The sequence below is a fragment of the Corapipo altera genome, unplaced genomic scaffold, assembly GCF_003945725.1.
Source record: "Corapipo altera isolate COAL_440 unplaced genomic scaffold, ASM394572v1 1, whole genome shotgun sequence".
Classification (NCBI taxonomy): domain Eukaryota; kingdom Metazoa; phylum Chordata; class Aves; order Passeriformes; family Pipridae; genus Corapipo; species Corapipo altera.
The window spans coordinates 25509550-25534543 of record NW_020884873.1 but is presented as its reverse complement, the minus strand read 5'-3'; the positions used below and the strand labels follow the sequence as shown (position 1 = coordinate 25534543).

General features: G+C 36.1%; 1 protein-coding gene across 3 annotated transcripts; it reads left to right on the top strand.

Annotated features, from left to right (window-relative positions):
• Window positions 1–1978: 1978 nt before the first annotated feature.
• NTS (neurotensin) lies at window positions 1979–21390 on the top strand. 3 transcript variants are annotated; one of them, XM_027661006.1, is made up of 5 exons: window positions 2021–2263; window positions 6431–6492; window positions 12663–12887; window positions 14292–14474; window positions 21173–21390. In XM_027661006.1, exons 1-4 carry the CDS (start codon window positions 2203–2205, stop codon window positions 14436–14438), a joined length of 495 nt encoding a protein of 164 aa, XP_027516807.1. In that variant the 5' UTR covers window positions 2021–2202; the 3' UTR covers window positions 14439–14474; window positions 21173–21390. The 3 variants fall into 3 exon arrangements, with proteins under 3 accessions (XP_027516797.1, XP_027516807.1, XP_027516818.1); XM_027661017.1 differs by lacking the exon at window positions 21173–21390 and having other exon boundaries at window positions 2031–2049; window positions 2186–2263; window positions 14292–20203; XM_027660996.1 differs by lacking the exon at window positions 21173–21390 and having other exon boundaries at window positions 1979–2263; window positions 14292–20203.
• The last annotated feature ends 3604 nt before the right edge of the window (window positions 21391–24994 follow it).

Sequence of the window (24994 nt, the reverse complement as noted above, 5' to 3'; positions counted from 1 at the left end):
ACTAGTAATTATTAACCCAGGAAAAAAAAAAAGAAAAAGAAGCAACAATTAGGTGATCAGAGATTTTAATGGCAGGATAAATGGAAATTACTCTCTTCCTGGCAAAAAAAGTAAAATTCATTCCTTTAAATTCCAGTTACATAAGAATATGGGTAATTAGACTATTGAAGAAATCTGTGACAGGCAGTAGGCACTAGAAAATATCTATGAAATATGATTCTCATTCATAGAGCTTTCTGGACTCTTGAACACCCACAGAGAAAAATCAGCTGCAGATTGGTCTTTCTACATCATAGAAATAATAGAAAATAGGACTAGAGGGAAGTGTGAGTGGCTAGCTAACCTAACCTCAGTGTTAAGACAGATGAGTGATAGCTGAAACTTTCTGGTAGACTAGCACAGGTCATACAACGTACTAAATGTGTTTTGGGGATTTTGTTTGTTTGTTTTTAATTTCTCTCCCAGTAGTACAGAAAGATGTACTATATGCAAAAAATGTATTCTTAAAACAGCTAGTACCACGGCAATGCACTGAACTTCATTTCTGTGTGTATTTATTTGACCATAAATCAAAACAACATTTAAATTTAAATTCTTTTGTGCTGCAAAAGTTGCTTAAATGAAGAAAGAATTCAATTAATTAAACTTTTCTTGCCAGGTGTTCTTCATGGCAGGATTTTGAAAATTCTGTGTGTTTTCTTTTTCTGCGACACCTATTCAGTCACAGAGGGTGCAGGAAGAAAGCAACACCCGTCTTTGCATTTTAAAGGAACCTTTCTGCGGTAAAGAGCACGTCCACGACAGAAGAATCTACTCTCGGAGTGTATTCCTGCCTACGTGTGCCATGTGTATCTGCCCTTAAATGTATTCAAAGGGACCGAAATGTTCTGTATTGTGGTATCTGCATTCAACATATGGAGCATTTGTGTGTATCTGGAGGGGAAAAAAAAAGGGGAAAAAAAAACCCAACCAAAAAAACCCCTAAACCAAAACACACAAAACAAAAAAATACCCACAGCAAAAGCAGTAGCGCAAATGGAGGCTGACGCCAGTCTTCAGTTTTACAGTTTTATACCCACACGTTAGAGATTACCCTGCCCTCACCTTCGGGTCATTACCCTGGGCTTTACGGCTCATCTGCTGAGAGCTGGACGGCAGGAGAGCCCGGCTCCGGGGCTCGCACGGAGGGCTGGGCGTGCGGTAGAGAGACGGGGGACCCGCGCCCCCCAGCACGAGCCCCCTGCCGAGATAGGGCGCGCCCGCCCCGCCGCCGCCCTGCCTCCGCCTGGGGTCCCTGCTCTCACCTCCGGCTGCTCTGCACGGAGCCTGTTCTGTGCGGGTCGTTGAGGAAGGATACCTAGTGTAAAAATCAGCCGGGAAAAGTGCATCTTGAGAGAAACGTATCCTAGGAGCGCTCACTCTCTTGAAACAGCGGGTGGCTGTGGCAAGCGCTCTTCAGAAGTAATAGGGTCGGGTATCGTGATTTTTTGTGCATCTATGACAGACTCTATCAAGTGACTTTCCATGCAACACCCCTGCCCGTGGTCAGGGTTATATCCCTACCGTACCCCATATCACGCGTTCCCTGCACATCCCCGTTTTAGCACCCCTGCCCATCAGCAGTGTGCGATTCTCTCCCTGGTTGTTTCCCTTGCTATCGGGAAAGGTTCTACAGATGAAAGACAAAGCACATCAGGAGTCAACCGAACGAGGACCGCCCCTGGCCCCGCGCCGGGGGACCGAGCACCCGAGGAAACTTTTTCTTTTCTTTTTTTTTTTTTTTTTTTTTTGTTAATAATAATAATAGAAGAATTAAATGGGGACCGTTCCAGACCACAGTATAATTCCCTTTCGGGAAAAGCCCGCGCGGGGCGCGCCCCGCGGCGGTGGGTGCGGGGGCTCGCCGTGCGTCAGGCACAGAGTGGCGTCAGCGGAGAAGGGGCAGCGGGAGGGGGCAGGGGGTATGGGGGGAGGAGGGAGGGATCTTCGTCAGGAGGCGACGGCGGCACTGCTGTGACATCACCCCGCGGCTTATATAGTTGGGGAAGGGTCTGTGTCCCCCGTCTGGTGCCTGCAGCCGCCCGACAGCACGCGTGCGGAGGGCGTGGAGCAGCGGGGCTCTCTCTGTCTGTCTCTCTCTCTCTCTCTCCGTCTCTCCTCAGGATTTATGGACTTTACTTTCTAGAGGGCGGCGCGGTAAGGATGAGAGTCCAGCTAGTGTGCGTGGTGCTGCTGGCCCTGGCCTCCTGCAGCCTCTGCTCAGGTAAGTCCCCGTCGCCGCCCTGCAGCGGGTCCGACCGGGCGCGCCCCTCACCGCCCGTCCCCGAAGTCCCCCGACCACTCAGCACTGAGTCGTTCCCGGAGCTGTAAGAGGGACCTAAAGAAAAGAGGTGAAGTCGCTTCGGGCTCCCCCAGCTGTCCCCGGTAGGCGCCCGGGAGCTGTCTCTAGTAACGGACTCCGGCCAGCATCATGTTTTGTATTACTCCTGTAACTTTCTCCCTTCATGTAAGCCCTTCCTTCTCACGGCATCCATGTCATGGAAGTAACTGTAGACTAGTCACTGGAAATACAAATCAGTGTAGACCATCTGCTTGGTTGTGCTACCTCATTCGTGGTTCATTGAATATCATGTATTTCAAAATGTGATAGAAATTATTATTTCTACAACTCATGAATAGCTGCTGTAATCCAAATCAACATGAATATCTATGCACCTTTGTCACTTTTTAGAGAGAGAGATACAGTTTTATTATGTGGGCAAAAAATTACTGGCAATTGATCTGAAATTATGATCAAAAAATGCTGAAGCAGGTGCAGATCACAAAATAGGAAGGTCAGTGTAAATACATTTCTTCTCCAAGAGTAACTGCTTTAGAAACTCAAAAGGAGTTAAAATGCATTGCCTGGTCCTTTGGAAAATGATATCTCTGAAGATGTACCATTTATATCCTAAATTTATGACAAAAGATGGGTACACACAGGTGTACAGATATAGACAGGAAGCAGAATAGCCTTAAAAATACACTCTTAACTAACTTTTGAATTACTTTGATTTTTAACGCCACAAAATTTAGTGAGTAAATTTACAAACATCTTCACTTTTCAACTTCAGTATTCAGGAGGACTCAGAAATCCTAATTCTTCCTTTAGCTGAAAGTTTTCAATTTGTATTCCCTGCAGAAGAAAAATGTAACACATGTAATACCTGCATTTTATCACAGTTTAAATATAATCATTCTGTATATTGTAGAGAACTGGTGATCTTAGCGACAAGGCTTAACGTTGATTTTTTCTCCCCATCTATTTGAAGCTTTTTAAACAAATTCTTCTAGTATTTTCAATGAGGCAGTTTCAAATTTAATTCTTTGTAGAGCCTAAATGAAAACCCATTAAAGTAAAAAATGTCAGTGGAAAGTAAAATAGGTTCATAAAAGAAAAAAGCAAAAGCAGAAGCAAAATTGTATGTGTAAATAACATTGATGGTTTATTTGCTTGAAAATTTGAAATTGTTTTTAAATGAGAAATGCTACAGAGAAGTTTATGTGAAGGAGCCTAAATCAGTTTTAACTAAAATGTTCAGTTATGTCAAGTGATGGTTAATTTTAATTTGCTTTTGAAAATGTTTGCCATCAGGGGAAAGTGTGTAACTGTAGAATGTAACTGTTCCTGTAAAATATGAATATATGAATAGAAACTATTTTTTTGTCAATAGAACCAAGAAAATATCAAACTGTTTGGATTTCCCTCTGATTTGAATGATAACACATGACCAGACTTCTTATACATTGCTCTCTGAGACCCTGTTCCTTTTATGCTTTTGCTCCTTGTCCACCTCTTTCACTCCTGAATTACCTGCTTCCTTCTCTTCCTCCAAGCCTTGCTTTATTACCATTCAAAGAATTTTGGCTAGACTCCTAAATAATGTCCTCTAAGCTTCTTTTCTCAATCCAAATACTTCTTAATACCTACCCACTTTCCACGGCTGCAGCTACCTTCCAACCTTCATGGTGTGGAAGCTATCTTACGTCCTTTATAGAATATAAAAACCAGGTGTTAATCAGACACAAGCCCTTTTACTGCTCTCAGCAGGCATGATCCAGGACACCACAAATCATGATGCTATCATTGTGTGTGCTGCTCACCTGTTCACAGCAGTTGCTAACATTGGTAGAAATTCAGCTGAGGTGATCTCGTGCTGCCAGCCGAAATTTGGGTAGCGGTGAAGCAATTAAGAAGTCAGGTAAAACTGACAACCGTTGCTGCTAGAAGGAAGAAAAAGGCATTAGGTTGGAGAATAGTTGCTAGTGACTTGCCATAATACTGATCTACAACCAGTCTTATTTAATATGAAAATGTTAAATATTAAATAAGACTGGTTGTAGATTAGTATTACAGCAAGTTACATCAATGCAATAACTTCAATGCAAAAAATAATGAATGAATGTACTGTGTTGGTAATGCAAAGGTGAGCAGGAGCATCCCTAGAGAGGAATGGGATATGCATAACTCACAGAAGTTTTTGATGACCTAAATAATTGAACTGAGAAGCAGTGCAACAATACAAAATGCAGTAGCTTACGAAATAATACAAATTCCCGTTAAAAGCTCCTTTTAACCGAAGCACAGCCATTGCTGAGGAAATAAAAGACTTGATCATATTATCTAATCTCTTTTTTTTTTTTTTTATGTGTGTGTGTGAGATACTGAAGTTTTTCAGCCATGAAAAACAAATAAAATACAAAAATATGTAAGAGAGCTATCCTCTGTAGCTAGTGGTAAGCATTAAGGTTGTTAAGTGTTGAGGCTTCTGATTCAAACGTACAGTTTGCTCTCTTGAGAACACATCAGGCACAGAGGAGGGGTGGTCTGATGAGCTGGAGAACACAAGGCTATTACAAGAGAGAAAAATAAATGTGAGTCCCATAACTTGGGGCATAGTCTTTCAGTGAAACATTTATGGGATTTCCAGGGGAATGCTTAATGTTCAAAAAGGCACAGTGATCTTGCACTGATCTTTGCTGATCGTCGTGTAAGCACCCACCAAAAATCTAAGCTGGGAAGAGCTGTGATTCCTCTAAAAAATATTACAAATAGAAATTTATAATTTTTAGTGTATGAATTTATATACATACCATGAATAAATTTGTAATTATAAATAAATTGGGCTTGAAATTAGAAGAAAGTGAATAAACATTGATAGTTTTCAAAAATTTCCTGAAGAAGAAACACAGTGACAGTAGTGGTAAGATCTATCAAGATTGAACATGATTGATTTCTAAGAGCATAAAAATGGCTTCTGTGCTAACAGAAACCTCTGACAGATTAGCACATATTTGTGTATAAGGTCCCTTACAATCTCATATTCTGGGAAAGGTAGTGACACAACATGGTGATGATCTCTGAAATGAAGTCACAGACAGAATCTATACCCAGATTCAGTGGTAGGGTGTTACATACCAACAGCATTGATCATTTTAATGAAAGTGAGATGTGAGTTATATAAATATGGAATAGATTGTGGTCTAGTTTGTTTTGAAATATTAGTGTATTGTTTGGCTTTAGGGCTGCTGGTATTCCAGGAAAGCTAAAAGCTATGTGAAACACTGTTTCACTTAAAGACTGAGAACTGATTTCTGTATATTTCTCCTTTTTGAGCTGTGTTGCTACTACATTTTCAAGGCAGCAGATCTTTGTTGTGATTCTTTACAGCACAAAGTAGAAATGTGTGCGTCTGTTTTCTCTTTGTACAACAATTTTACCCTTTTCACCAAATCACAGGTCTTGTGAGTCTACTGAACTATCAAAGATCAATTAAATCAGTAAAGAAAATCCCAAGACTGCCACTCAGAATGTTTTCTTTTTGTATGTGCACTGTCAAGATCTTGTATCACAAACTGGTCAAGCTCAATTCCCTCATATCAATAAAAATAGCCTTAATTCAACTCAGAATAATCAAGACTATTGATTATTAATCAGGTAATCATTACTGCCATTCACCTAAATGCTTAGCTGCTACTTAAATAAATATTTTTTAAAAATAAATATGCAAATTCTTCTTCCAAAGTAAGAAGAGGTAACAAATAATTATTATGAAAATCAAAATGATTTTGAATTAAGAATATTGCAGCAGGGTTTTTTTACTGAAAGGACTCCACTTTAATGGCCTGTCCACCATTGAATTGAGATTAGTGAACTGTTTCATTCACCTCAATAAGCTTGACTGTGCTTTAAAAAGGTAGTAAGTATCATTTTTAACATAATGTTCTCATTACCTGAAGACTCTTCACCATCCTTCTAGGTCATTTTGCTGTGGTTTTATCTAGGTTGTGTTTGTTTTTCAAAATTCATTGGTATAAGTTCTGTATACTGAATTGAAATGTCCATGATTTGTGATCAAATAATAAACATATGTTTCTGGTTTATTCCCAGATTCAGAAGAGGAAATGAAAGCATTAGAAGCAGATTTATTGACCAATATGTACACATCAAAGGTAATTATTTTTCCTCTTTTAGCTAACGGGGAGAGAGCAAAAGAATTCTCATTACAAACCCAGAAGTCTTTGGACAAAATAATAACCTGTGGTCTAGACCAAGAAGTTCAGTGTTAGGTTTTGCTTTGGTGCAAGATTTCCTCCAGTTCAAAGGAAATTTAAAGGTGTCGATGTGACACAATAAATGTGTTCCTCACATGTACACTGGTACTTTCATTAAACTGTCAAAACTGTGTTATGTGCAGAGATGTAAATTTATATGAGGAAATGTGTTTCCAATATGATTATGCCTGATGAAAGCTAAATTAACCTTGAGTCAAATCTGTTAAGTGTTATTTTCATGCAGAACTTTTCCTATATACATATAAAATTAGGACAGTCGTAAAGCAAAAATTGTTAATACCTTTGCTGATTTTGATTTAAGAATTTAATCATAGTGTTAGTACAGGAACATGAGGACATGACTGTGAAAATATTAACCTGATAAATGGTATTTCTTTGCTAAGTTGCCAGACTGTGAATGATCTACATGTTATTTAACACAAAGAGATAAAAAATCAGTTAAACCTCATATTGACAAGATGAAGCAGCACGTGTTGCTCATATGTATTGAACAGGTTGATAGACAAATAATTTTTTAACGCTATTATTTTCCACAAATGATTTAAGAAATATATATGTCTGATATACCTTCAGCAACATATTAAAGAAAAAACCCTGAAACAAGTGCCATGGGTTTAAGGGTGAATATTTTAATTCATTCTTCCAATGAAGTTCACGTGGTGCTTAAATTTAATAGAAAATAAAATGAGGAATGAAAAATTTCTTCCAAAAAAAAGAGAGGTTCGTAAGCCAATGACTAGTTGAAGGTTAAGTACAATACCTGCCAGGAATGCTTCTGCATTTACTGTATTTGCTTATATGTGAGCTTTTCCGCAGAATTATTGAATAGACTGAAAGAAGAAATGAGGCCAGAAAATAATTTTTTTTTTATCTGGTTTGGCAGTTCTTAGGTTTCTATGTTCTTTAATGGCATGGTAAGTAACATTAGATGACAAATAAACCTGTTTGCTACTCACTTTTCTAAGGTACAGAAAAATTTAATAGCTATGCTTTTTCTGTGGCATATTTAAATGTAGGAGGTTGACAAAAATAGTACTTTCTCTGTGTGGCAAGCATAGTATGCCCTGGAAGGAAAACCTGCAGCTGTCGGTATTTCTGCTACTGGCTTTAGTGGATCTGTGAATATAACTTCCACTTTTCCTCCCTCTCACCACAGAACACAAGTTCAGGTAACTCAAAATGCACAAATATATTGCACTGGTTGATAATGTAATGATGTCTTCCGTAATACTCTCATGTTGTTTCATGTCATGTAGCTTGCTATTCAACTTCTTTATGGTATTTAACACCAATCAAGTGACACTTGATGTTGACAGAAGCAGTTGATTCATGCTGGGGACATTGCTTTAATTCTGCATTATATTGCCTTAAATTACCATCTAAAATTCATTATTTTAGACAATATACATTGTATTTTGGCATCAAAGTAAGGCATGGCAGAACTACTAAAAAGTATCCATCAACTTTTCTACAAGAGTATACCACTCTTACATTCATAATTAAAATGAATTATTTTTTTCTCTTGTCCTCTGCCAGCTGTGTAATAGCTGTCTTGTGTTGTACCAGAGATCTGATTCCAGTTGAGGGCAGTTACTGCTCAATTGCATTAACTGTCTTTGACACTGACTTTGTAATAAGCAGCAAAGGAAATCCTGACAATTTTAGCAGCATTAAGATGGAAAAAAATATTGGTTGCGAAAGCTCAGATCTAAAAGTGAAGCACAATGGATCATCACTTCTGGGTTTAGTATTTGACAGAAAAAAGTCTGCCTCAGTAGGCACTTGTGAAATATATCATCAAGACTACTGCTAGGGCTTAAGCACATACCTTTTGCAACATTCAGTAGTCTATCCAATGTTACAGGAAGAATTACTGTATGCCTTTGATTTCACAAACGGCTGTCCAGTGTCTGCTGCCCTTTTTCAAACTGCTCTTTAAAGTCATCCATATGGTGAATCACTCTCCATCCTTAAAGAAGTATGTCCATGCTTATCATAACCTCTCTTCAACATTTAATAAAGTTTATCACCCTTCCCTGCTGTTACATCTTAAAGAAGATACAAGGAGCAAACAAGTCCCTAAAATGCTTTATCTGGCTTTTCTGTAAGATAAAATCCAAAAAAACATTTGGAAGATCTGGTAAAATGACAAAACCTGATGTGTCACAAATATGTGGAAAGTTATCTCCTGCCTCTGCTTGGTATCAAATAGAAAACTCTATTCCTGTCAAAGGGATAACTCTATTCACAGCTTCCTAAATGCTTACCTGAAAGAGGTAATTACATGAAGAATGTCCTGAACTCGAAAGTTATTAAGTTCATTTGTTGATTGTGTCCCCCCCATGCTAATTATAGGGGGGAAAAAAATTTCCTTGAAGAGTATGTCATCACCAGAATATACTCCACGTTTGGGATCCCGCCTGACATTAATTTTCTGAAGTCTGGGACCCTCTGAGCTCTTCATTCTTTTAGGATGCCTATTTCTGACTGTATTTGTCCAGAGGGCTTAACCTTCTTGTCAGAAGAGCTACCTAGAAGTTACTGACTTCCTGACTTAGTCATCATGTGAAAATTCATTAGGTTTACAGGCATAAGTATACACCATGGAAGAACTTCTGCTGTAACAGAACTCGATGTTATATCTGATTAAACATAGAGAATATTTTTATTATTTTTGTCATTACAGTCTGAACAAAATTCAGCTACAATTCTGGAAAGGAACCATAGAGATCCTACACTAGCTTGGGCTTTTTACTTGACTATGACTTTGTTTTTTATCTCCTTTCATTACATAAAGAAAAGAATTTAAAAAACAGATAACTGTTTTTCTGAAAGAAATATAGCATTTGGGACGTATGCATTATAATAAAAGAAGGGTCTTAAGCAAACTGTCAGGAGTATCATTCAACCATAAATGGAAATAAAATATCATATAAATTATAACTTGGGAATCTTTTATCTTACATAGGACAAACCTGTTGTCAAAGAACAAAATGTTCTCAAGCTCATTTCAGTTTCTTATATGATGTAAAATTCTCTTTCAAGATATATGAGGTGTGGGAAATCATATGTCTGAGTCTTTTTTCAGAAGCATGTTCAACAATGGAAATGCACACATCATGTTCACTTCAGCATTAATACCTTTTAAATTCTTGTTCATACTGCAGTCTCTTTTGTTCCTTCAGATCATTCCCAGATATTTTTCAAGTTAATCTTAAAAAATTGGTTCCATCTTGGCAGTTAAGTGTTCCTTGTTCTATTGTGTAGGTATTTTTCAAAACATGTCTTGAGCTACTGTAGTTGTTATTGCTTAGCCTTTGTGGAAAATATATCACATACTGGAAATTAACCTGAACATTTGGATTATCGTCATCTTAAACTGTGTTTTTATATATACTTTTAAGACAACTGCCTCAGAGATTTTTCGTAATCTAAAAAGCAAAACTGTCTGATTTTCATGCTTGCTGTAATAGTGGAGAAGAAAAACAACATGACTGCTCTGTTCAGTGATTGGACATGACCTGGAAAACTCCTTGTTCAGTTAAAAAAACCCCAAAGTTTACTCTTGAGTGAAGTTCTTAATTGTTTATAGTCTCATTTTGCGAGCTGGTAGCAAGATAAGTCAGAAGCAGGTGTACCCAAGTAAAAATACTTTGAGGTGATATACGCATGGCATTAATAGGAATGAGACTCTCATCACAAACGAAGTATACTTGCAGATGGTGCTGAAAAATTGTTTCCTCCTAACCTCATAAGTATCAGCTAAGACCAATTTCACCTAATGAAGTCTGCTATTTAAGTATTTTACTAATATACAGGGTAAAATTCCTTTAGGCATAGACATGCATCAGGTTGACATAAAATAGTAACTTCAGATCGAAAAGATTCTATATATTATGCAAGAAGGTATAAAAAATTTCCCTATCCTTTACTCTTCTCTTTTATTCCCATCCATTGGAACATTTTTGGTTCTTTTTTAACTCAGAAATCTCATTTGCTCATGTAACACTGCCTTTAGATTTTATGCTCCATTGTAATTTAGCTGTTGCAGTGGTAGCTTGCATTTCTTTTGTATACCCAAGAGAGAAAAGTGCACTGGAAAAGCTTCAATTGTCATAGAAAGCTCCATATTTTTGTATTTCACAAATATTTTAAAACAGACTAAAGAACATTTTGAAATTGCAGTGGACACTTTTCTTTTCCCTAGTTTATCTTCTGTTAATAAAATTATATATTCTGCAAAGAGAGTTTTATTTGAACCTGTCACATATTTTCAAATAATTTGATAGACTAACTTGGGCACTTAGATGGGACAACAGATGAGCTCAAAGTAAACAGTATAGAACCAATTACAAGCTTCCGAATAAGATTTGAGATTTGCTTTCTTCTTAGCTTCAAAACAAAATACTCTTTCCTTATTCTTTCTGAACCTTCTCAGGAATCTGAGAACACAGTGTGGTTCTATTCTAATTTTGAAAGGCATGTGTGTATCAGAGGTATATCGGAGTAATGATCATGGCCAAAAGGGAATTTTTTTTATCTGTTGCTAATGGTGATGGAAGCTGTTCTTGTTTCTTCCTCTTTCCTCTCAATTTTCTTTCTTCTCCTTCAAAAACTAGGAAAGTGTGGTGAATATAAATTATTTATAAATATATTTATATTTGTAAATGTATTTATATTTATAAATAAATCTTGAATGCAACGCCCCTTTGTTAGGAAGGTGTTCTAAAGAAACAGATTATGTAATTACCCAATGTTCAGATAAGTAAGCACTGCATCCACGCTCTCAATTAGTGCTGTCAAGTATGTGAAAGGCAATGTCTGTTTTAGTGTTATACCTATATTTAACTTAGGACATCCAAGAAAGGAAGCAACCACATTTCAGTTCATAGGTAAAGTCTAATCCTAATGGGCACATCAAGGCAGTCCTTGCCAGTAATAAATAGGAATTTGCTATTTGACTTTTGATTGGAGATCGCTGTGTCACCAGTAGTAGTTTAAGGAAACTAATTTTTCTACTAACCACTAAAAGGAATACAGTATGAAAGAAATAATTAATAGTGGGAGAAACAAGAAAGTGGTAAAGACATGAAAAGCAATGAATGAGGTAGGAATACACTTTTTCACTTACTTTTTTCCTATTGATAACCAAAATGGAAGAAGACAATTGCCACAAATGCTTGTAAAGAACAATACCAGTAGAAAAGTAAAATTAAGATTCCCAAAATTTTTTAGAAGTGTTTAAAAGTTAAATAGCTCATAAATAATGTAAGGTACTGGAACAAGCAAAATTTGAGACAAACCATGATGAAATTTCTTTATTTCTTTCTGTAACGTCTCTGGGCAGTTTCATTATGGACCACCTAAATATAGTTCGCAGTTTTTCAGTCTAGTTACCAAGTCAGGAATACTTTTTTTGCCCAGGTCTGTTTTATCTTTGCTCCATCTTTCTCTAAGCCTGTAGCTTCAACTAACATCTCCCAGGCTCTTGACTCTCCAGCATCCAAAACTCCTGGGGCTTACAAATTCCATAACTTCAGACCCAGCCTCATCAGACAGATTGTGCCAGGGCAGGGACTCCTTTCCTTTTCTCAGGGAATTTTGAAATGACTGGTATTTGTTCTGAACTGGGGAGGAGCATCTAGTTAACCACAGGCATCCAGCTTGCATTCCAGAACTGGGAATTTATCTGGTGGGTTTGATTCATTGTCCTTATTTGCACCTGTGACTTTATATTATATTAATTTCCATCTATGTTTTGTTTGCACCTGTGCAGAATGGCTATGAAATGCTGTCATTCTGGTTTGGTAGCAGTTTAGTTTTTTCATCATGTTTCTCTACCTGCAGGGTAAGGCTTTGGGGAAGCAGAATTAGTGTGCTTAATAAATGAGCTGTCCTAAGTTCAGCACTCTATAATTATTGTCTAAAAGTTGACCAGATGAAAAGTACTTCAGAAATACAAACTTGCTCCTAACAAAATGTCTGAATGTTGCACATGATGACTAAAAAGCCAAAACACATTAAATAGTGGGTATTTTTATTTTCAGATTAACAGAGCAAAACTTCCTTACTGGAAAATGACCCTGCTAAATGTCTGCAATCTTGTCAACAACCTGAACAACCAAGTGGGAGAGACAGTAGAGGTAGATGAAGAGGATCTCGTTTCAGGAAGACAGTTCCCCTCTCCTCTGGATGGCTTCAGCTTGGAAGCAATGCTGACAGTATATCAACTCCAAAAATTTTGCCACAGCAGAGCCTTTCAGCATTGGGAGGTAAAAAAACCTGTCACAAATGTGTGTTTTGAATTCTGTTAAACTCTCTGGCTCTATTTTTAGTGGTGTTGTAAAATCCATATCCATCTGACTTCCATCACATGGTCTGAGCTTTCTTTCCCTTTTTTATATTCTCTAATACCTCTAATATGCCTCTTTTAATAAGAGTTGAGAATTAGTGCAGTTTCTGATGAGCTGAGTGTATGTTTCTTATAACAACTCATGGAAAAATGAGAACTTTTCTTAGCTGGATACTTTTTCCGTTCTTTGTAGCCATTCCAAATAACCGAACAAACACATGAAAGTAATCTCTGTGCCAGAATACATAATTAATATCTGCTTAACAGTTGTGAAGTTTCTCACATTTATTGAGGCATAAATAAATGCAGTCAGTGTTTTTGTTTTAAGACCCTAAGGCAAACTGGATTCAAAATGCATGGACACAGGCCCATGTGTACATATGACTTTGCTTGGTACTCTGGGTTTCATATCAGTGCTAGGAAACTGGCAGCGAGGTAACTCCTGCTTTTTGTTTCCCTGCACCTAGAGAGGGCCCTGGAAGTTGACATTGTGACTGTATGAAAATTACTGCTCTTAAATAGGGATTGTTTGTAGTCCATTTGTGATATTTGTTGTAGTACAACGATCACACAGAAGCACACTAGGCACAGTCCTCGTGTCGTTAAATAATACACTAAAAACTGCTTTGTGTAGCTAAAAAGATATCTCAGTGTTACTACTTACTTTCCAGTAAACCAGATTTCTTCAGCTGTCTCAGGTTCACAGACATTCTTATGGAGGAAGCTCTGTATATAATAGGTTTATTCTAAATCCTTATATTTGCTGAGACAGTTCATACAAAAGACTGCAACATCTTTGAGAACTCCCAAATAAAACTAAAAATACAATTATATATACAAGTTTGATTTGCAAAATTTTGGCTTCTTGTGCTATATTTTAATTCCTAATTTGTTTATTACAGATTTTGATTTTTTGGCTGTAGGAAGTTGCAGATTAAAATATTGCTCAAAAGCTGAAACCAGGAAGGAGTGCAGGTGTTTAGCCTAAATGAGTGACAACAGAGTGACAGTCATTAGGAAGTTTTCAGTAAATTTGAGTTTTAGTGCAAGGAGGATATGCTAGCTTTTCTCTCTAGTCAAAACCAGTGATCTCATTTGTTTCAGTGGAATTTAAATATCATCTCTGTAGGGCTCAGTTGATCTTTAGCCTGATCTTAGGTTTGTGTCTTGAGTTTTGTCTTTTTTTTTTTTAACCCTGCAACTATTGTAGTAAAGATTTTTTTTGGTGGCATATGTAAAGTATATTTTAAAAATTTCTAGGAACTTATAATCTTCATTACCAAAAAAAAGCTGATAACATTGTGTCTCTTCTTGCATCCTACAGTTAGTTCAGCAAGATGCTTTTGATCTAGAGAACTCAAGCCAAGAAAAAGAAATAATGAAGAGAAAAAATCCCTATATTCTGAAACGGCAGCTACATGTGAACAAAGCTAGAAGACCATACATACTCAAGAGAAGTTCATATTACTGATGCAGCAGAAGAAAACAATGTATATTTAGGTTATAGGTAACTGTGTATTATGGTTATCTTATCTAAATCTAAAATCATACTTGTGTGAAAATATACTATGGAAAATCAAGATGATAACATAGCTGTGTCTTTTTTGCAATTGCTGTTTCTCGATTGTGAATTTTTCCTACTTGAGATTAATTGGACTAATACATTTGCAAATAAAACTAGTTTTTAAGCATGATGTATTGTACGAAACTGAGATTTCAATATACTTACAATAATCTTGTAGTCTTCTCCAATCTTATAAAGGACTCCACCAAAACATCAAGGAAATTGATATTGACCATAAATCCTATTGAGAATCTTACAGTTTCTTAATGCAACATGTCAAACGTATATATGCTTGCAATTTTTTTATAATATGCTAGTAAGAACTGCCACAGTATTTTATGTATTGGCCATTAATTTATTAGGGAATAGGTCTAAGGAAGTAAGGGAATACTATCAACTAACTGTTAAATGGCAACTTCAAAATTAATATTTTAAATAGTCTGCTTGTAAGTGAATTTTAAGTTCTTGACTTCTAACTTGCCACTAAAGACTAATTATTTAGGAAAGCAACACATAATGAGACTTTTAAAAAGTATGCTAGTGGAAACAAACCTAGATGTGCTTCAGAGTCTTGTATATCAGTAACTAAATAATTTATTAAATCACTAAAAGAATTTACGGTGTTTACCTTATCTATGCATGCTCAGAAAAAAAAAAAAAGACAAAAGCTAATTCATGTCCCAGTGTTGTCACTGTTAAAAAATCAAAATAGTAATCTGATTACATGAGAAACTTGGGGAAGTATTCAAAAGATGAATTGAAATTAGAACATCTTAAAGTTACAATTAAAAGGCATTTGCTTTCCTTACCTCTACAATTTTGTAATAATAGTCAATGTCAATGTTTAAGACAGTCTTGGAGGCTAATTGAGAGGGAAGTTTACAGAATGGGAAAAATTGTTATCAAGCGCAAGGAATCAATTTCCACCTGGAAAGTTACACATTTTCCAGCTCTGTGGTGTGTGCATAAGACTGGGAATCTCAATGATTCTGAGTTCCAGTCTGGAGGAGAACAGCCTGAAAGGACTGGGGGCCACAGCAACTATAAAAATAGAGGGATAGTGCAAGCCCTATGAAGCCTGGATGCTCAAACCAAGAGGTAAAATGGGACAGACGTTGTTTTTGAAAACTTGCCTGTTTCCTGGCTGAAGTATTTTCTCAAAGTAATTCTGCAAAAACAAACAGATAAATAACCCCCCCGAACTACCCCCTAAACCCAACAATTTAAAAAAACCCAAAAAAACAAAAACACTCTCACCCTCCCCCCTCCAAAAAAAAACCAGACCCAAAATCAAAAACCAAAAACTCTGAGAATTTCAAAATCCTCTCACAGATTAGATTTTCTGCCAATTATTATTAAATGTATACAGGGATATGCATAGAAAGAACATACCCATACCAATGGTTATACCAACTTTGTTAGAAGGGGAGGGATGGGGTTTTTTTGCAGTAAAATTTATTTTCACTGTCTTAAAACTAATTATATTTCCTTTTCTCAGTGCAAATGTTATTAATCAGCTTCTTCATTCAATACCCATTAAATGTATGCACTGACAAGATATAACTGAGCATACAGTAATTATTGTAATAATCACTATGACTTGAATACACCAAAGCACTTAAGCACATTCAGTCTCAGTATTTTAAATGCTAAATGTGCTTCAGGGCTTTGCTTAAATAAGGTTCTAGTAAACTCATACCCTTCACTTTTTTCACAAAACTGTCATATAATTAGACTGGAAACCCAGTATGGTCTCAAGTGGCTAACATTCTCTTTCCAACAGACCTATAAGATGCCTAGTCCTATTGTGGTTATTTTACATTCTAAATTATCTTTTGGTCTGAAATTACAAAGCAGAACAGAGGTTGTTCCAAAATTCACTGCTAACAGTATATAAGGAAAAAAAATAAAAAGAGACTTCAGATTGTTTTTTCATGAGAAACACAGAAGAATAAGACAAAAAAATAGGTTGCCATTATATTTTTCTCTCTTGCTCAGTGTAAGAGTATAAGAGCTAAGAAAAAAAAAAGTAAGGTAAGGTAATATGGTCTTCATATCTTCAATGTACACTTTTCAAAAACAAAACCACCCTTCCATGTTTCATTTTAGGGGTGATTTAGATATTCAGGGTGATGACAGAGGACCTCAAATGATGATATTAACTGTTTCACCCTCATCTAGTGCTCCACGCTCAAGCTGGACTTACCTTGTGACTGTGTACTTGATCCTTGAAGAGCAGAGCTAACAGATTAGTCAGACTGGCTGAAAATGGCTTTAAATAACCCATTTCCTTTCAGCAGACTGTGAATCCACACACAGCCAGCTATTATGTGTCACTGGAGGAGGCAGAGGCTAAAGCATGTCAGGAAAGTCCATCTTGTCAGGTGTCCCTAGTCTCTAATGGAGGTGTCCAGGGACCTGTCAGAGGAATGGCATTCAGAGTGGCAGTCTGAACTAGATAAGGAAACAAAATCTATAATTGTAACATGGTCAGTTAAGCTACAAAAGTCAAAGGTGGCAATTCAGCTTTTTGATCACTCATGAAAAGCAAGAATAGCAACATTAAAATATTAGAAAACACACTTAAACCATAGAATTAAGCCAGGTGCACAGAGCTGTTAAACGAAATTTTGAAATCTGGGAGACCTTTATTTGCTTCAAATCTCTCACTTCCTCCACATCAGGAGGAAGCTGTTGCTTCCTCCTGATGACCTCTCTGCAGTGGAATTGCAGCCTTCCTTTAGCCTTCACTTTTGGATGATGGTAGCAAAAAGAACCACACAAAAAAACCCAAGAAAGGCATGCTTATGCATTTTTTTCTCTATTTTGCACATCTTTCAGTGAGAACCTTAGGGTGCTTACCTTGTCCCTAGCTGTGCATTGCCTGTAAAATCAATGCTGTATTTGCTGCAGCAATGAGTGCTGAATGAAGTTCAAGTAAGAGGAGGGTCTCACAGTATGTAAAGCTATTGATTCAGAAATTCAGACAGCTTCTTTTTTATCCCTTCCCCTTCCCTTTTCCCTTTCCCTTTCCCTTCCCCTTTTTTTCATGAAGCTCATAATTCCCTTAAGTTTAAAAATATTTTTTTGAAGAACATTAATTCAGATTACAGCCTTGGCTTAAAGAATGATATGGGAAATTTTGTTTTATAAAGGCAATTATTGAGAGATGTTCTGTCTTTCTCCGTCTTTTCAGAGGAGCACAGTATTCCTACATATTCAGTTGTTAATTTTTTTATGAAGGTCATAGATGAATAATTATACCAATTATTCAGAAACTTCATACTAAATTATTTCTTAACCTCCTAAAATATTTGATATAGTCATACAAAGCAATTGCAGAAACTTCTCAATACTTTCTAATGTATAATTAAGTATACCTGAGATTTACTTTGATTTTTTACATTTTTAAGGGTTCTAATCCATAATATTACAACTGCCCTATACAAGAAAAGTAAAACATAGAGAAATTAAAAATTTTATCACTTCTGAAGCATATAGAAACGTTATAATAATTTCTGTTATCGAGGTTAAATGTTATCGTGGTGATAGAGTAAGTCTTCAGTTCTTGAGTCTTGCTTGTGGTATATTATAAATTTTGCTGTTTTCTGTCTTTTATAAATGTAAACTTTGTTCTATGTCTTAGGTAAGAATTTAATGGATGTACTGTGAACAAAGTAGATGAAATGTTGAGTTTTCAGATTAAGAGAGATTTAATTTTGCGATGTGTGATCATGACTGTGCCTCATACCCTATTCCTAGTGAGCACACATTGGACGCATAATTCGTTTGATCTTTATTCTTTTTCCCCAAGATTAGTTATCAGTTTGCACTATAGGGTGTCAAATTGAAAATACAAGCCACCACTATAATGATTGAGTTTTGGAGGGCAGAAAGAGAAGGAGGTTCTTCTGAAATTCCCCAAGGTTCCAGACTGATCATTGATGTTCTCGATGTCCAAAATATCGGACTGACTGAAAGCAGTCAGAAAACTAGAGTTGCAGAGAACCTGCAAAATAAAGTCTAATGACTCTTGTGACATAGTGATAGAGTCAGAACGTGTATCTCACTCTCCAGGAATCAAAAAAAGTGTAAGGGAGGGATTGACCTTCACAAGGAACCTGGGAAATTAAATTTTCATTGCTACCAAATCCAAGCACTCAGAATTTGTGAGTGAGGCTGCAAAAACTTGCAAATAGGTAGATAGATGACAGACAGATACATAGACAGATAAGAAATAAATATCTCTGATTTCTAAATAAAGTAATACACACGTGCCAAATAATTTTTATTTCTTTCCATTTACTGGACTTCCAGCGACCGTCTGAATCACATTTCTAAGCACTTCTATCAAGAGGTGCTAAAACACATTTGTTAATGTTTATTGCTACTGAAAATTGACATTCTCATCCAACCTTTTGAATCCAGCAGATGTCAGATTAAGACACACATAAAAACATAATGTTCAGGATCAGATTTTAAAATTCAAATCCAGGATATATGGATGGGCCTGCCAGACCAAACAATCAGATGGTGGAAAAGAAAGAGCTTTGTGGTACCTCATTAGCTGGCAAGTTTTGACTGAACGACTTGTCTCAGGTGGCAATATGGGAAAATGACATGCAAGCCACCCAGGAACTTTGGGCTGCATGTCAGCTATTAAGAAATATAAAGCCTTCAGTTTCTGAAGTTTTTGGGAACTCTTAGTTTCCCAAGTAAGACTTGCTTTGTCTGAGTAGATGAGAGTGTATAGCTGATGCCTCAGGGCATGCCTCACTTCCTTTATATAGAAGGAAAAGATGGGACTATACAAAACTGGACTTGAATTATCAAGGAATAGCATTTGTCTGTTTGAATTCCCAGTGGGTCAAGAACCAGTCTTTTTTGTCACGAAAGTTACAGTGCACTATTAGTCTAGAACCATTTCCTATTTTATTCTTGAAAAGCAGTTGTAGGAATCTTTTGTAGGATACAGTTCTCTTATGAATACATAAAGGGCTTCTCAGATTGTCTACACATTGCTTTAATGGATGAATGCCAGCAGCTTGAAGACCTCTGTCCAGGTGCTTAACAGTGTTAATGGTATGAGAATGAAAAACTGTTGGACTTGTATACCAGTGAAGCTGATGTTGAGGATAGACTGGGAACATCCTAAAAGGCAATCTTGACATCATTGTTGCAGCTTTTTCAGATTCCTTATTTAAAAATCCAAACTGTATAATAGATTTTCATAATCTAATATTTTAGAATTTAAGACTGTTTTCCCCCCACAGAAATTTAACTCAAAATGTAAAATAAATGTGTACACAAAAAAGGAAAGACAGAAAGAAAGAAAGAAAGGAAGGAAGAAAGAAGAAGAAAGAAAGAAAAAAGAGGAAAGAAAGAAAAAGAAAGAGAGAAAGAAAAGAACTTATATGTGCTAAATTGTGCATTATTTTCATAAAGAAAGTTTTCCCAGAGCAATATGACTTGGGAATCATTTTATCTGGAATGAATTGTATGATTCCTCCAAAACTTTTTTCCAAAACCATTGTTTACGTGTATTTAAAAAAACTCAACTTTCTAGAATCTTGTATTGTAAAGCCTTTTATTGGGATGCAAAAAAAAAGTCTTTTGTTGAATGAATAATTTAATCCCTATGCTTAAAAAACAGTCATTCTTGTCCTTAAAAATAAAAAAAAAAAAGAAAAGAAAAGAAATATTTCCTATTTTATAGCAGATATAGAAACAGTTTATTTAATAGCTTTTGCATGAATTAAATCTCTTGGTTGTTTTTATGTACTACCAAATCGTTAGGGTAGTTGTATAACCATATACTGTTGTAGTTGTTGTGTTTTGGTACCTTATATAATGATCTTTTAAATAAAGAACTGTTTGGAACAGACAACATGCCTTTTGTTCTGTTCAAAAAAAAGAAATCAAAAAAATAACACCACATGGAACAAAGGTGTATGTGCATGTACCCACACATGAATGGTTTATTTAAATTATTCTGAATTCTTTTCCAAAAAGTGACACTCAGCTGGCCATCTCTTTACATCCTTCGCATCCCCAAAGAACAAAGAGAGACAGAAAGTGTTTTAAGTAATTCCCTATTCCACAAAAGAATTTTGAACTAAGAAAACAATTAGAAAGCATTTTCAAATAGGTTTCATTATTGCTCATGATTGCATGTGGTAACACCTTAGTTTTTATGTTCTTTCCATAGTAATAAGATATTTTGAATGCTAGAATGATCTAAATCTAATAACTAATGTTAACACCAGATACCATTTATCTCTAGCATAGAGAAGATTATACTTTAGGGAAAATTTACCTTTGTTTAGAGGGTTTAAATGCAACGTGTTTCTTATTTCTAGTTAGTTAAATACTTATTACTAAACTAAGGGGATTCCTCTGTGAAAAGTCTGATGAATATTTTGGTTAAATACTTGTATCTTATTTAGGACAATGAAGAAGTCCAGGGACTGTCCTAATACAAACTAAGCCTTGGTAATAAAAGTTTGGTTGGAGTGTTACCGTACATGGACTCAGTTAACTTGAAAAGAATAAATTTAGCTTTTCATAATGTTTTTTCTTCTGTGGCTTTGAGCTTTTTTTCTCGGTATTTCCATTCTTTGTCCATTCTATTCTGTTAACAGGGCTCTGGTGTGTTGCTCCACTTATAAGAGACAGGATGTTCTCATAATTGAAGAGATTAGAGAAGGCAAAATAAAGCTGCTGCAGTAAACCCCAGTTCCTTTAGCAAAGTACGGAAGACGTCAGGATCCAAACCTAGAGGACTTAGGAAACTAAATCAAGTTTCCTTTGAATGTTAACCATATTGAAAAAGAACAATAGAATGTCTGTTGAGAACCCACTCACTGTGTCCAGAAACTTAAATGATCTGGAATTGCTGATATTAGGCTTACTGTAAAAACATCTATAAGCCTACATTTCTGAATAACATGTTGTTGTGTCCTTGACAGGGTGGGAGGTGAGAGTGTAGAGGTGTGGGAAATACCTTTGAGAAACATCTGAATCGCTGTGATACTTCTTCAATGCAAGATCAAGGAGCAGCATTGGGAACAGTAGCTTTTCTCAGATTGTCTTTACAGATAGAAACTCCAATAGAAACTCCAGAAATTTATATTCTCTGAAAGAAAGTAATCTGGAACTGGTCTTTGAAACAATTAGAATTTCTTCATGTATTTAGCTTAGTTGTGGCAAATGAGACACTCTACTTCAAGACATGGTGGACTGACCTGGACCTGAAATCCATGTTTCTGTGAATTGGGTGGATATAGACTATAAACAAGATGTCTTCTGAGCATTCAACAAGGCAGAAGGCATAAGAAGTAATGCTATGCTAAAACATTTTTGATGCCTTATTAGCACCTTTCAGTACTGCGTGAAGAAACATAATGTACTATTTGCAACACTTTCCAAGGCATATCTTGATGTGAAAGAAGGAGCTGACATTTACTGTGAAAAGTAAAGTCTTTATTTAGATAGAGAAAGTGTTAAAATATCTGAAGCATGGTGCTTACAAGCCTTATTTCTATTCACTTAAACATATCAGTGCTTTTCTGCTACAAGTGCATCTGCCCCTTTGGCAACAGGTGTGAATAAGAAATGATTGCTCAAATTCACCGTTATAGATATTCATTGAGACTGATAATATAGAAAGCTGAAGCTTATTAAAACAGTACAGCTTTGTAAAACCAGTTGAAAGGATCTGGGGAAATCAGGAAAAGTCAAATAAATGGACAATATTTCTTTTGCTAATATATATACACACAGGAAGAAATTCTCTACTGTGAGGGTGGTGAGACACTGCAACAGGTTGCCCAGAAAAGTTGAGGATACCTCATCCTTGAAAATATTCAAGACCAGGTTGGATGGGGCTTTGAGCAATGTGGTGAACTGAAAGGTATTCCTGCCTATGGCAGGGGACAATTGGAACTAGATGATCTTTATGGTCTCCTTCAACATAAACCATCCTATGAGTCTATGATACATACAAGCTTACATTAGTGTAGGAAGACACTACATACAATGTTCTCTGCCATATCTCTGTTAAGGTGTATCTCATCAAAACAAGAGCTTTGCAGGGATGTTACTTGATTTTGCTGGCCAGAAAAATGAATGTTTATGCTTGTTTCATGTGAAAAAAAAAAAGTAATATAAAAAAATTCAATAGTTTCTTAATTCTTTCTGTGTGTTAGCAGAGCTGACAAAAATTATGACCCGTAGCTGATCTCATCTGGTATGGCTGTGAGCTTCACAGCTGGGAAGTAAGTCTGATCATCACCTTCCAACATTCATGAAATCAACTCTATGTCCTGTACAGTCACACTGGACCTGAACTAAGCACATAATTTGGAGTAGGAGAAGATGAAATGATTTGGTGACAAGAAGCCTCAGTCTTCTAAGGCACCAGTAGATATATAAAAAACCTCAGATATTGCAAAAGTGACAGGAGGGAAGCCTTCTGTAAGCTGGAAATGATTATTGGATAAAATAGCATAAGTGACTCAATGAAAAAGTAAAGTAAATGGTTGCTATTAAAAATAAATGAAGAAAATAGGGACGGAGAGAAAGTTGCTGTGTTGCTCCCCACATAACATAACAAAAACTTCTTCAGAAATATATTGTCATCCTTTAAAGTTGCTTCCTTTCTAACACTGAGTACAAGATTACGTCTGGCCTCTTCCAAGAACAAGAAAGACCAGGCTCTTACCTGTCTTCCTGGGATTGCTGAAAACAAATTTGTGAGAAACAGTATTTCAGTTTTCCTATGGAAGTGGCACCCAGTCAACAGCAGAGAGTGAAAACACACAAACCAGAATCTCATCTTGCTCTTTGAGAAGAGCAATCCATAGAAGAAGATACCATGGGTATCCTAGTGCACTTTTTTTTTTTTTAACTGGTATCTAGAAATTTGGTCCATTCTAAATTATAGGTCGTCAATAGTACTCAAAAAAAATGGCAATTCCGTAATAGCATCCTGATTGGTACATGGATTGTAAAAGTATAGTTGCTAGAGAATTGAAAGTGCATGAAATTTCAAGTTAAGTAACACAAAACACCATAAGAGTAGAAGACATCATCCAGGTCACTGAGTTCAATCCTTCACAGTTTTAGTCTGGCAAGCATTAGAGACTTCTCATGTGGAATTCACCTCATCAGAGTCAGATATCTAGGTCTAAGTTAGTTATGCAGACTTCCTCCATGCCTAATGAAGAGAGAGGAACTTTAGGAGAAAAATCCTGTATCAGGAATTATCTATCTGTAAACAAACAATCTACTTTGGACGAGGCACTTCAGCTTCAAATGTTATAAACATGCCATGTGCCTATACTGAGTTTCTACCTACACAATGATCCTCATCAAATGAAAAATATGAGCCAGGAAAGACATAATCCCCTGAAAAAAAATTGAAAAAGAAGAAAGCAATATTTGAAGTAATAATCACCTCACTGGTCCTGGTGTCATGGAGATATTTATTGAGTGAATGTTTGAGAGAACTATCAAAAATTTATAAAATATTTTGGAAATGAAAAGTGAAGAGATTTCAGATTAAATTATTTCAGATAAAATAATACAATTTTAATAAAATTTAAATCATCATCATAATAATAAAATAATATAAAGGCTTATAATTATTGAATTAAACATTAGATTCTCAGAACTGATAGAATTTGGTTATGAGCATGTTATATAGTTGCAACTAAAGAAAACCTCATAGGCAATGTACATAAGGAAATGTGTTTCCCCGGAGAGATTAAGTGCAAGCTTATTTATATACATTGGTTTGATAATTTTTGTCACTGAAAAATGACAGGAAATTTTGAAAACCTTCTCTAGAAGGAAAGATGTCTTACAGGGGGTGACAGAATGTTGCATATATTTGGATCTTTATTGAACGGGTATTTGTGAATGTGCTGAAGTTTATATACTTTGAGTAATCTGTCTGTACAAAGAAGTTACTCACCCTTCTTTAAGTCGTCTTTATTATCAGTGGCATGAGATTGTTTTCCATTTTAAAGTGATTTTAAAGGTTTTCCTTTATTCCTGGTTGAGTCATGAACCTAAACTTTACATTTGTAATTCTGTTACTAGGAAAAAAAAATGCTATTGAAGTTTTGGGCTGGCAATCACAATTTTCCTTCCAACAGTGTTTATGATTACTGCTGATGTTTTGATCAGATTTTGCACAATACCAGTAGAAAATTCAAGATTTTAATTAATTTCAGAACCAGGGACTGGAGCTACAAAAATTACATCTCTAATACAAAGTTTTGTAATATACTCTTTATCAAATGTGTACTCTCTCTTTAAATCTTTAACAAAAAAAGGAGAGAGTGGTGAGTTGATGGATAGTCTGGAACAAAAAGGAGAAGGTAAGGAGGAAAGAAAGCAAGAGAGACAGACTATAACGGTAGGGCCCTTTCTCTTCTTCTACAGCAACTTAGTAAGCA

What these genes read in the sequence shown, in the direction of transcription:
- NTS (XM_027661006.1), top strand. Translation starts at nt 2,203, where the DNA reads ATGAGAGTCCAGCTAGTGTGCGTGGTGCTGCTGGCCCTGGCCTCCTGC. An exon ending in CCAATATGTACACATCAAAG is followed by an intron (nt 6,493 to 12,662) that starts GTAATTATTTTT and finishes TTTTATTTTCAG; the next exon opens with ATTAACAGAGCAAAACTTCC. An exon ending in GAGCCTTTCAGCATTGGGAG is followed by an intron (nt 12,888 to 14,291) that starts GTAAAAAAACCT and finishes TGCATCCTACAG; the next exon opens with TTAGTTCAGCAAGATGCTTT.